The sequence below is a fragment of the Orcinus orca genome, chromosome 21 (genome assembly GCF_937001465.1).
Source record: "Orcinus orca chromosome 21, mOrcOrc1.1, whole genome shotgun sequence".
Lineage (NCBI taxonomy): Eukaryota > Metazoa > Chordata > Mammalia > Artiodactyla > Delphinidae > Orcinus > Orcinus orca.
The window spans coordinates 26,215,624-26,228,504 of record NC_064579.1 but is presented as its reverse complement, the minus strand read 5'-3'; the positions used below and the strand labels follow the sequence as shown (position 1 = coordinate 26,228,504).

At 39.7% G+C, this 12,881-nt stretch overlaps 1 protein-coding gene across 2 annotated transcripts in view; it reads left to right on the top strand.

Annotated features, from left to right (window-relative positions):
* The window catches only part of CSMD1 (CUB and Sushi multiple domains 1), a 1,746,885-nt gene that overhangs the window by 1,133,102 nt on the left and 600,902 nt on the right, over positions 1-12,881 (top strand). For both annotated transcript variants that reach the window (XM_049704254.1, XM_049704253.1), the window contains exon 6: positions 3,049-3,161. In XM_049704254.1, coding sequence (XP_049560211.1) covers positions 3,049-3,161 — 113 coding nt within the window. The remainder of the gene's footprint in view (positions 1-3,048; positions 3,162-12,881) is intronic.

Below are 12,881 nucleotides of genomic sequence, written 5' to 3'. Positions count from 1 at the left end.
AAGGCACTTACTTGCCTTTTCTGTCTTCTAGAGGTCACCCTCGTTCCTTGGTCCATGACCCTTTCCTCCATCATCAAGGTCAGCGACCACCTGTGGAGTTTGCACAAGCCTCACTCTGACTCGATTTCACAGCTATCCCTCTGACTGTCTTATTCTGTCTCCACCTTCCACTTTTAAGGGTCTTTCTGATTACATTGGGCCACCCCATCATCCAGGGTAATCTGTAACTTCATCATATCATCAAAGTGCCCTTTTCCCATGTAAGGTGACATAGTCACAGACTGTGGAAATTAGGCTGTGGACACTTTGGGAGCCATTACCACAAAGGTATTCAGTTGAATTTCTTTACCTCTAAACCTTATCTGAATCATCCAGGATCTTAGTAAATCTGCCTTATCATCCGCTGGCTTCCATATTAGTCAACTTTCTTTAAATTTGCTTGTAATGAAGGAATGACTGACTTTGTAATATGATCTTTCTGTTAAATGGCATCTCTAAGGTTAGCCCCTGCGCTAAGGAAGGTGAGAGAACAGCTCACAGTTCCGAGGATAGGTCTTACATGGAACAATGACCTGCCCCCATATTCCCCCCAAAACAGAGGATGTGAATATCTGTTGCATTCACACAGCCCAGTCAAGAAATCCATGCATGTTAATTCACTCTGGAGTATGATTCATTTGCATGGCTTGGCTCTAACCACGGGAAATTAATTATATAATTGTTACTACATCCTCACCTTTGATTCTATATAAAAGAAATCTGCACAGGAATTATGCATTTTTTGAGTATATACACTAGGTTGATATACATCGTCTAGTTATCTTCCTTACTCAATATTTTACAAACTGCCTCATATATAATAAAGCAAGAATCAGCAGACTATGGCCCACAGGTCAAATCTGGCCTATAAGTTAAGAATGGTTGTTACATTGTTCAGTGGCTGAAAAAACATCAAAAAAGAATAATATTTTGTTATGCAGAAAAATTACATGACATGCAAGTCGTGTCCGTAAGTAAAGTGTTGTTGGAACATATCACACAGGGCTGCTTTGGGGCTACAAGGGCAGAGGTGAACAGTGGCAACAGAGACGATGTGACTCATAAACCCTAAACTATTTCTATCTGGCTCTTTATTGTTCAAGTTTGTCCTCTAACACAAAACTGACATTTTTTGGTAGGTAAGTATTTGGGAGATATGGCGGTGAAAGGGGGATTTGTTTATGTGCATTGCTAATGTTGATATGGAACTAAAATGTAACTCCACCTAGTTTTTGAAATCAGAACCACTCCAAGAGAATCTAATTAAGGATAAACAATATTTTTAAAGCAACAGCAAAATAAACGTGGATTTCAGTTATAAAAATTTTAGTAAGTAGATATAGGTGAGCTGGATCAATGTGGGTTTCTGAATCCAGAATTTACTTCTCTCTTGGCCATTGTCACTATTAGGCAAAGAGGTATGTGACTTTTTTCTAATAGAATTTGTAACGTAATCTCACCAGGAAAAGAAAGGTGGCGGAAGGAGCCTTCAAAAAAAATATTAGAATGATGAAATGTTTTTTGGAATCAGTCGTGTCCAGCTTCACCAGTCGGTGCTACATAAATCCAAGCAAAGAGTAAGATCTGAGTAGTGTATTTCCTCTTACAGAAGATTATTTCAAACAGTGACACAAACACTGTTGCAATTGGTTCCAGTCAAGGTTTGGCTTTTCACTTTGAATGGATACTGCACGTTTTTAAACCTGAGAGTTGAAATTGAGCACCCTGACATCAGGAAGCTTGCCTACATATTTCACTGGATGCAGCTTTTCCTCCAGGTAAAAGTAGGAGTAACTAGGGAAATGCTCTACACAGCCCACCCGTGCCTAGCAAATTCCAGGCATAGAGTACGGTTTCCAGCTGTGGAAATCGCCAGCCAGCCCGCAAAGGGCCCCACCAGTTTCAGCTTCAGGGCAATTTGTGGATCCCTGACATATCATCTGCATGAATAAGCATCATTTTGAGAATAGTTTTACAGCTGAGATGCAAAATAATTATACAATGTGTAACCCCACGTAAGTAGCTTTAGGAGCATTTACACGTGCATCTGTACCATCTCTTTAAACACCTTGATCTAGGTCTTTTCAAGTCCAGTTTACAGACTGGAAAACTGAGGTTCAGAAAAGATAACCCAGGGATATAGTGCCTCAACTAGTGCAAGTGGAGCCAACACACAATCGTCTGTCTGAAGCAGCCAATCCAGTGGTACTTAGACCACTGTCCAGAACGGAATGCCTCACATCATCTCTAACCATCAAGAGCTCCTCTGCCTGAGAAGGCACGCACTCCTTAGTAATGACACAAAGTTTTCAATAGTAGGAAGTAAATGACTTGCTTTTTCTGACAACCAGAGCGCACATTGTAAGTGGACTGGATATGTTCAACAGCTTAACCAGAGATTGATCCTGTCTTACTTTTGAAAGATTTAATTTTGTTTAATATACTACTTTACTCACACATGATTTTATTCCATGTTGAATCTCTTTGACAGTTCTTGCCACTAATCTCATAAACATCCCTCTTCTTCACTTGAGTAGGAAAGGCCCAGGTTGTGAATCTGCAGATGGGGCCCTGGAAACATTGGATGTTATCAGTTATCTGAGTCGACTTCAGGTGAAACCGAATTGCCAAGTGTTCAAATAGTGAAGGGCAGACTTGTATCATTTGCCTATCTTTTCCTTTTGTAATTCACTATGATTGAGGTCCTGATAAGAAGAAATAAGAGATCAAAAGAATATCTGTTCATTTAATCATCATTAATAAAGAAGAATCAAAATCAAAACCAATATTTGTGAAAGCCTTTATTCCATCAAGGATGAATATCGCATTTCTTTGTGGGCAAAGATGAAATTACCTGAAGTGCTTCAATGTGGAAATGCAGCTAATAAATGGCATCTGTTTTAGGCAACTCTACATAAAGACTGTCGGCGCTCAGTTGTAAAATCGGGTTTGAGATGGGACTTTGCGCTGCTGGTTTACAAGACAGATTTTCTTCATTCTCTCTTCCAGGCTGACGGGCATGAACCTCCCTTCTCCTGTTATCAGTAGCAAGAATTGGTTACGACTCCATTTCACATCCGACAGTAACCATCGACGGAAAGGATTTAATGCTCAGTTTCAAGGTAAGAAGGCTCCATCGTATAAGAAAAAAAAATATGTATTCACACTGCATAAATGCAACTACCTGATTTAGTGACTTACACATAAGGGGACCTCAAAACAGACATGGCAGATTGTTTGTAGCCGGGTAAAACAGAGAGTCTGTAGTCAATAGTATGTAGGGTTGATTCTGAAACTTTCTCTTTCTCTCTAATTTCTAGGGTTTATTCCTGGATAGTATTGTATAGTCTCCTATATGTTTCTAATAATCAATAATTGTTATCAATACTGTGAAAAGGTTGGTGGAAACTATTCCACATGCATCTGCAAATAAAACCAGTACGGCGCTGTCAGAAAGCTAGATGCCGTGCCGAGCAAACTTCTCTAGCTTTCCCCAAATCGTGGCCGTGAGAATGCCAGTTCCATTAAGGCAGAATTCCCTGAATTCCCTGAACACTTGCCACAGGGAAGTTGGGACCACAAAGTGAGGAAATTATGACAACCCCCATGCTCCAGAAACTAGCAGATCAGAAAGATAATTTGTAAACAGCTCCCATGAAAGATGGAACAGAAAGAGAATCACGGGAGCCACTTAAGGGGGTTTTAGTAATATTCCAACAAGTGGCTCTGAATGACTCCTATCTGAAACACATTTTAAAATCCGTAATCCTTCACTCTGTCCTTTTGGGCAAGAAGTTAAAAAAATAAGAGTAATCTTCAGGGATTTAAAGACAGATGATGCTGAGGAGGACACATGTGTTGAGTTTTATCTGCCACTGGGACCCTTGGGGCCTGTGAACCCTCATGGAACGGGCCTGACTTGGAGTCCAGGGACAATTTTATTTCACCAAAATGCATTTTATTCATAAGGAGCATTGTCCACCCCTCAGTTTCTTCCGATGCTGCTGGAAAGCCCTTGGATTGCAAATATACTGCCTTGAAGCCTGGTAAGAGTCACAGCAATTTGTTTTCACTTATTCTGAGACCCAGGCAAGGCCAATCTTTTTCTTCCCATATCTGCCTTTGTGTGCCTTTATCTTTCAAGGCCACATATTCTAACTGTAGTTATAGGAGAACAGGTATGGAAAGGACATATCAGTGGGGACTGGGGTCACTAGGTGATATAGTGGTGGGGGATGAGGGATACACCACTCAGTCTCGTAGGAAATTCTGAGTCTTCTCCATATTACTGCACATCAACAGATACATCTATCCCTGATTTAAAACCATCGTAGATCACTATTTGGAATAACAACTGACTGATCAGACAGGCAGGTAGGTAGATCTATAGCGTTATTTCTAAACTGGCGATTGATCTTCTCCAAAGGTCCTGATTAATTGATTGGTACGGAACTACAGAAAAATTTCTAGGTATCATCCTCTAAACCTGATCAGTGGATTTGGCATCTGTACCAGTGATTGGAAGAAAGGTGAAAAACAGAATATCAAGTTTGAAGATACTCTAAATTGGTAGATATAAGAAACAATTGTAATAGTTTAGACATATCAGCCATTGATGATATATATAAGCCGTGATTAGAAAAATCTGTACATAAGTCCCAAGAGATAAAAAGATGCAAAAATATAAGGAGGGGTAAACATGGCTTAACAGTGATACATGAGGAAACCTCTTCAGGCTGACTTTGAAGTTCAAGTCCAAGACTAAATGGGGGGAGGGAGCTGCCTTTTGTTTCATTCACCTCAGACCTTGTGTCACAGGAGGGGTCATGACTAAGGCTGAATCTCAGCCGACCATACGTGGAAGGTCAGATTCAGTACCGGAGGTCATCCTTTTGTGACATAACAGAGAGCACGTGTCAACGTGTCAACGCCAGGAGGGAAGGCATTATGAGAATTTTTCTTGCTCCGGAGGGCAGAACTATCACCCATGAATAGAAGCTACGGGTGGTCCTTCCTGCTGATTCTAGAACAAGCCTGAGGGCAGAGGAAGGCAAGAGGCAAGCGATGGCTCAGGCCGAGCCTCTCAGAGCCCCTGGCAGCTGTCCCACTGACCACCTCCTCTGGACACCACTCTGCCCTGACTTTGCCTCTGAGAGGCCTCAATGTTTTCACTCTGAGGACAAATGAGGGGAAAGCTTCCTGTCCTGTAGGAAAGTGTGTTATTCCTGTAAATTTTCCCTTTTTTTTTCTGCCGGCATTAAACATCAGAAAGCCCCAATTTGTATTGTACTCTATTTCAACCAGACAAACTCAGGGGAAAAAACGCTGTTGTTATTACCAACACAATTGCTAAAAAGAAAAGCAGAGTAAAAGAGCAATCTAGAAAACCAGCAAGAACAATAATAATAGTGAAAACACACAGTGTCTACTAAAAGCTAGTTCAATATCTATGTAAATATTCTGTCTAAACCCTGGATAGCCAAAGCAATCTTGAGAAAGAAAAATGGAGCTGGAGGAATCAGGCTCCTGGACTTCAGACTATACTACAAAGTTACAGTAATCAAGACAGTATGGTACTGGCACAAAAACAGAAATATAGATCAGTGAAACAGGATAGAAAGCCCAGATATAAACCCATGCACTATGGTCACCTTATCTTTGATAAAGGAGGCAAGAATATACAGTGGAGAAAGGACAGCCTCTTCAACAAGTGGTGCTGGGAAAACTGGACATCTACACGTAAAAGAATGAAATTAGAGCACTCCCTAACACCATACACAAAAATAAACTCAAAATGGATTAAAGACCTAAATGTAAGGCCAGACAGTATAAAACTCTTAGAGGAAAACATAGGCAGAACACTCTACGACATAAATCACAGCAAGATCCTCTTTGACCCACCTCCTAGAGAAATGGAAATAAACAAAAATAAACAAATGGGACCTAATGAAACTTAAAAGCTTTTGCACAGCAAAGGAAACCATAAACAAGATGAAAAAAACCCTCAGAATGGGAGAAAATATTTGCAAACGAAGCAACTGACAAAGGATTAATCTCCAAAATATACAAGCAGCTCATGCAGCTCAATATCAGAAAAACAAACAAACCAATTTAAAAAATGGGCAGAAGACCTAAATAGACATTTCACCAAGGAAGACATACAGACGGCCAAGAGGCACATGAAAAGATGCCCAACATCACTCATTAGAGAAATGCAAATCAAAACTACAATGAGGTATCACATCACACCAGTCAGAATGGCCATCATCAAAAATCTACAAACAATAAATGCTGGAGAGGGTGTGGAGAAAAGGGAACCCTCTTGCACTGTTGGTGGGAATGTAAATTGATACAGCCACTATGGAGAACAGTATGGAGGTTCCTTAAAAAACTACAAATAGAACTACCATATGACACAGCAATCCCGCTACTGGGCATATATCCTGAGAAAACCATAATTCAAAAAGAGTCATGTACCGCAGTGTACATTGCAGCTCTATTTACAATAGCCAGGACATGGAAGCAACCTAAATGCCCATCGACAGATGAATGGATAAAGAAGATGTGGCACATATATACAATGGAACATTACTCAGCCATAAAAAGAAACAAAATTGAGTTATTTGTAGTGAGGTGGATGGACCTAGAGACTGTCATACAGAGTGAAGTAAGTCAGAGAAAAACAAATACTGTATGCTAACACATATATATGGAATCTAAAAATAAACATCATTCTGAAGAACCTAGGGGCAGGACAGGAATAAAGACGCAGACGTAGAGAATAGACTTGAGGACACGGGGTGGGGGAAGGGTAAGCTGGGACAAAGTGAGAGAGTAGCATGGACATATATACACTACCAAATGTAAAATAGCTAGCTAGTGGGAAGCAGTGCATAGCACAGGGACATCAGCTTGGTGCTTTGTTACCACCTAGAGGGGAGGGATAGGGAGGGTGGGAGGGAGACGTAAGAGGAAGGGGATTTGGAGATATATGTACAGGTATAGCTGATTCACTTTGTTATACAGCAGAAAGTAACACAACAATGTAAAGCAATTATACTCCAATAAAGATGCTAAGAAAAATGTGGTATAACCACATAATGGAATATTACTCAGTAATGAAAAAGAATGGACTATTGAGAAATGCAATGACATGGATGAATCTCAACTGCATACAGTGTGTAGTTTTAAAAGGCTACACACTACATGATTAACCTGAATGATATTCTGGGAAAAGCAAAACTAAATAGAGACAGTAACAGTGGTGTCAAGGATTAAGGGTGAGGAGAGGAGCTGACTACAGAGGTGCAGGGCTGGGGAATTTTTTTTTTAATATCATGGAAGCATTGTACTTATTGTTTTCTGGTGATAGTTAATATGAGTCTTTACTTTTTGTTAAATTTTATAGAACTGTATAATCAAAAGAGTGAATTTTACTGTATATAAATTTAAAAATAAAATAATGCCATGCTTCTGTATGATCACATGGTACTATCAGTATCTTATCCTTTACTCATTAAAAATGAATACTCAAAAAAAAAAAGAAAATGTGGCTGTTTGAAGCAGAGATGAGCTGTAAGCATAAAAGTTATCAGATTTCAAAGGCAGTGTGAAAAAAAATGACTATAAGACATTGTGCGTTGAAAAGATGATGTCTTTTTATCATTTCAAATATTTTAAAACTTTTTTAAGGTGTCTACTAGAAAATTTTAAATTACGTAAGCGGTCACATTTGTGGCCCACACTTTATTTTATTGGGCAGCTCTGGTGTAAATATTTGAGCTTCACACTGAGATTGGCCATGCCTTTTCAACAGGACCGGCTGAAGTGATTTCTGGGATGTTAGGTTTAGTACGGGGATTTCAGACATTAGTAATCAGTGGGGTAGGTCGCTTGAGAGACAATGTGAGATTCTACCTAAGTCTTGGTTTAAAATTTTCGTTTATAAAGCAAAATCTCTGTAAGAGGTCAAAGTATACGCTTTACTACCATTTATTCTTCAATCTAAATGAGTTTTTCAGCTCCTTCCTTGGATGTGAACAAAACATAGGGATTATATGAAATTTCCCAGTGTTTGAAAGAGAAAGAATTATACTATGAAAGAGAAAAAGAAGAAAAGATGAAAACAAGAAAAAACACCGTTTTTTAAAAAAGAGAACAAATAGTGAACAAATGAGGATTTTTTTTTTTTTTTAATTCACGAGATTGCCCTGGACCAGCCTTTGACATCCTGATTAAAACCTGAGTGTAAGGGGACTTCCCTGGTGGCGCAGTGGTTAAGAATCCACCTGCCAATGCAGGGAACACGAGTTCGAGCCCTGGTCCGGGAAGATCCAATGTGCTGCAGGGCAACTAAGCCCATGTGCCACCACTACTGAGCCTGTGCTCTAGAGCCCGTGAGCCACAGCTACTAAGCCCATGCACTACAACTACCAAGCCCACGTGCTGCAACTACTGAAGCCCACGTGCCTAGAGCCTGTGCTCTGCAGCGTGAGAAGCCACCGCAATGAGAAGCCCGTGCACCGCAACGAAGAACCAATGCAGCCAAAAATAATAAATAATAAAATAAAAAAAATTTAAAAACCTGAGTGTAAGCTCCTAAGAGGCTTCTATGCTACTCAGTAGATGAGTGAGAACTACCTCTTCCTCAGTTCACTGTCTTTAGTGTCCAGGACAAGGACCAACAAAAGGTTTCAGATCTCATAGTGGTGATAAAAAGGAAGCGGACCATACCACACATGAACAGATCCCCTCCTTAGTGTGAAGGAAGCTAAATCAGCTTATGCTCCCCACAAATTAAATCCTGACTGCATAGTAGGTGATACCATGATTATAAGTTTTATTAGAATAATAGGTTTATTTTTTAAAACTTCCTATTTAAATATTTCTTGGAAAACCCCACTTGGATTACAATTTTCTTAACTGACAAAAATTCTCACAACCTGGATGTGAAGTAAGTGCTCTACTGAAATAATTAAAATTATCATTTAAAACTTTTGAAAAAGCAGTGACTGTGGAAAACTAAAATAATATAAAATTTAAATTCAGTGAAATTAATACCTCTGTTGCATTTTCACTCTGAAAAAGTGGCTCTATTTTTTTGCAAATTCCTTTATATTTAATTGATTCATTCAGTGACACCAGAAGAGTCCAAGAGAATTTTAATTACAAGTATACTGAAGATAAAAGTGAGTTCTGGCATTAATTTTTCTCTAGTTTTTAGAGAAATGCCATTATTGGTTAAAGACTTATGTCAGCATTGCATACCTCTTGAAGTTCTTCAACTTATCTGCTTCTCTGAATGGCCGCTAAGGTAAAATGTCTGCATTATTTATTGCTAAAAAATTGAAAAAGAATAACATTATATCCCATTCTATCTCAATTGGCTATGAATTCTATTGCTATTGTCTTGATAAATACAGATCAATAACTTAATACTTAATAATACTCTTTGCACCCTCAGAGCCCTTTCAATGTTCCTTTTTCAGCTCCTTTATATGATTTGCAATTTTCTTTGCCTAGGAAACTATTTTCAAAGTCTTTTCTTGTGAAATAAAGTTATAACCCAGATGAGTCTTTAGGGATTACTCTTAGGCTTTATTTCAATAGCTAATTTTAATCTAATTAGTGCGAGGCAGGAAGCTTATAGTTTTGCATGTCCATATAATTTTCTTAGCAACAGGTACTCAAGGAATGAGTAGATGTGGTCCTTTGTGCATTTTGACTAGTTAGAGTTTAAATGATAGGTATTAAAAATTTTTTAAAAACCTAATCGAACGTTCATAAAAAGCTTACTTTTTCTAGCTCTGTTGAAGAACCCATGCTCTCTTTTTTCTTCCTCTAGAAATTGTCATGTTTTATAGATGATGAACAGGAAGTTTATTCATAGCAAGTTTAAAGTCATGCTCAAAACAGATTAGCTTAAAAAATAGCTCTGGGAAAACACATCTGTAATAAATCCTATTTCAAGTAACGTCAATAAAAAATATTTCTACGCAATAAACGTGAAGCCTTCCTCCTGTTCTATTAGTTGAGCCTTATACTTTATTACATTGAATCCAAGATGAGAATGTTTTCACATTTTAATGTCTCCAAAAGGAGGATCATGTATTTGGCACTACTTTGCCTTGGCCCCTTCTCAGTGGTATATAATTCTGCGTCCTATGATCAGCGGTACCTTAGATTTGATGAGGTACTCTGATGGTACTTGTTGATCTGACTGCAGGCGCTTCTCTTCTGCCAGATGTTAAGACTCTCTTGATACGACTTTGTCTCATTTCCTGCCCATCATTCCATCCCAGGGCCCCAGTGCACATGCAGAGTTCTAGAACCTTCTCCCACCTCTGCATGTGCCTGTCCTGAGGTGAAGAGCAAAGACAATAGAAAGAAAGGGAAACAAGAAATATTGGGGTCTTGGGGGAGTTATAATTGGTATTAATTAAATTTGTAAAAATAATTTAAATAAGAAATCATCTAAAATTAATATCACACCATATGGTACAACCTCACAATATAGGAGTTTAAACATTAATGGATTTAACTATGGACTGCAAGTAATCAGCAAGCATATTCATTTTGAAAGACTGAATAATGTAAATTGGCAGAAAGTTGAGCATCCACAGACTGAAATCGGCATTTCTAAAAACAATGTCGGAACTTGGCCATATAAGTTTAAGATGACAAGGAGAGGAGACTGCCTGGAGGGAAAACGGTGAGGGAAGGGGGATGACATTCCTTATGGATCCAGCATCAGATACTTTACAAATATTTTTTTAAAACTTAAAACTGAAAAGACTTCATCACCAAGGTGGCAGGGGAGGAGGTCTCAGCCTCCGAAAACCAATAATATCCAACTACCCGTGAACAAATACAGCTCCGGGAGAGCTCAGGAGAAGCAGCAGCAGCACAGCGGAGCACAAACCCTGAGAATAACCCCACGGAGAGGGCAGGAAGAAGTTCCGTTTTTCCTGCATCATCCCATCCCCCAGGCTGGCACTGCTCGGGGTGAAGAGGAAACTCCTCCCCAGAAGGTTCCTCCAAGGCAAAGGAGAGCAGGGAGAGCCGCCAGCTCCCCAACCACATGAAGGACCCACAGGGGTCCCCACCCTAAGGAAACCAGCGCCATTAGATTCACAGTGACCCCTGTACAACGTTTGCCCCAAAGAGCCCTGTAGGTTTTCTCCTCTGCACACTCCAGCTGTTTGAGTCCCAACCCCTCTGTCCCAGTTGCTGGGACCCCAGCCAGTGCTGCCGTGGGGACCCCAGCCCTGGCACCCAGAGCGTGCACATCACCAGTCACCATCAACACCTGCCTCTGTCCCTTTTACCGCTGGATCCGGAGGGGCTGCCGAGGACCCCAGTAGCTCTCACAGACACCACAGATGTCCTGAAGCTCCTGGCACTAAGGACCACAGGGTTGGTGACATCACAGATCACAGCTATTTGAGCTGAGTCCCAGCCCCACACACCTGAAGCTGCAGCACACCTCCACTCCACCAGGCCCAGGGGCACAGCACATTCCAGCATGGCCCCCTCCAGCAGGTGAAGGTCTTTCCTCACCAAAGCCAGTCCATAAAGTCTGGAAAAGGTGACAGCTTCTTAAATGTGCAGGCAACTGTGCAAGGCTACAGGGATCACAAAGAATCAGGGAAATATGCCACCACCAAAGGAACGCAATCAACGTCCAGTAAATGGCCCCAGTGGAATGGAGACCCATGAATTGACTGACAAAGAATTCAAAATAATTGTTCTAAAGAAGCTCAATGAGCTACAAGAAACATGGATAAATCATTTGATGAAATCAGGAAAATGATACAAGAAAAAATGAGAAGTCCAACAAAGAGATATAAAACATAAAAAAGAATCGAACAGAAATTTTGGAGCTAAGGAATACAATGAATGAACTAAAAAACTCAATAAAGAGCTTCACCGACAGATGCAGTCAAGCAGAAGAAAGAATCAGAAGTCTCTGGAAGACACCCAAACAGCCAACAGGTCTATGAAAAGGTGCTCAACTTCGCTGATCACCAGGGCAATCAAATCAAAACCACAGTGAGATATCACCTCACACCCGTGCATGGTCTCGATTACAAGTGGAAACTGAAAAAAAAAGTGAAACTCATAGTAACAGAGAGTGGAATGGTGGTTGCCAGGGAAATGGGGAGATGTGGGTCAAAGGGTACAAACTTTCAGTTATAACATGAATAAGTTCTGGAGACATAATGTACAGCGTGGTGACTATAGTTAATAATAACGTGCTGTATACTTGAAATTTGCTAAATTACTACATCTCAGGTGTTCTCACCAAAAAAAAAAAAAATTAACTATTTGAGGTGACGTTAGTGTTAATTAGCGTGATTGTGGTCATCATTTAACATTGTATGCATATATCGAAACATCACATTGTACACCTTAAATATGTGCAATTTTTATCTGTCATCACAGCTCAATAAAGCTGGGGAAAAAAACCTTTGTTATCTAAATAAAAAAGTAACTTTATAGAGTAAACCCTCACTATTCTGAGATTAAACCTATGTTAGGTGAAAAATGCGTACATATACATAGTGAAAAATATAATAAAGGAGAGACAAAGTTACATTACAGCAAAACATGCCAATGGAAATTGTTAGTCTTAACAAGTTTTAACAGGCCTTTTGTTTATGCTTATATGTCAACTAGTCAAGGGTAGAAGAAGGATTATGGAGGCTTTACAGCTTTTTAGAACCTGAAATATTAATGTGGTAAAATTTCAAGGAATAAGCATCACTTATCAATATCTATTTTAAATAACGAGAAAATGGCATCATGCATAACAGCGTATCCGTAGGGTCTTTGAACATCCA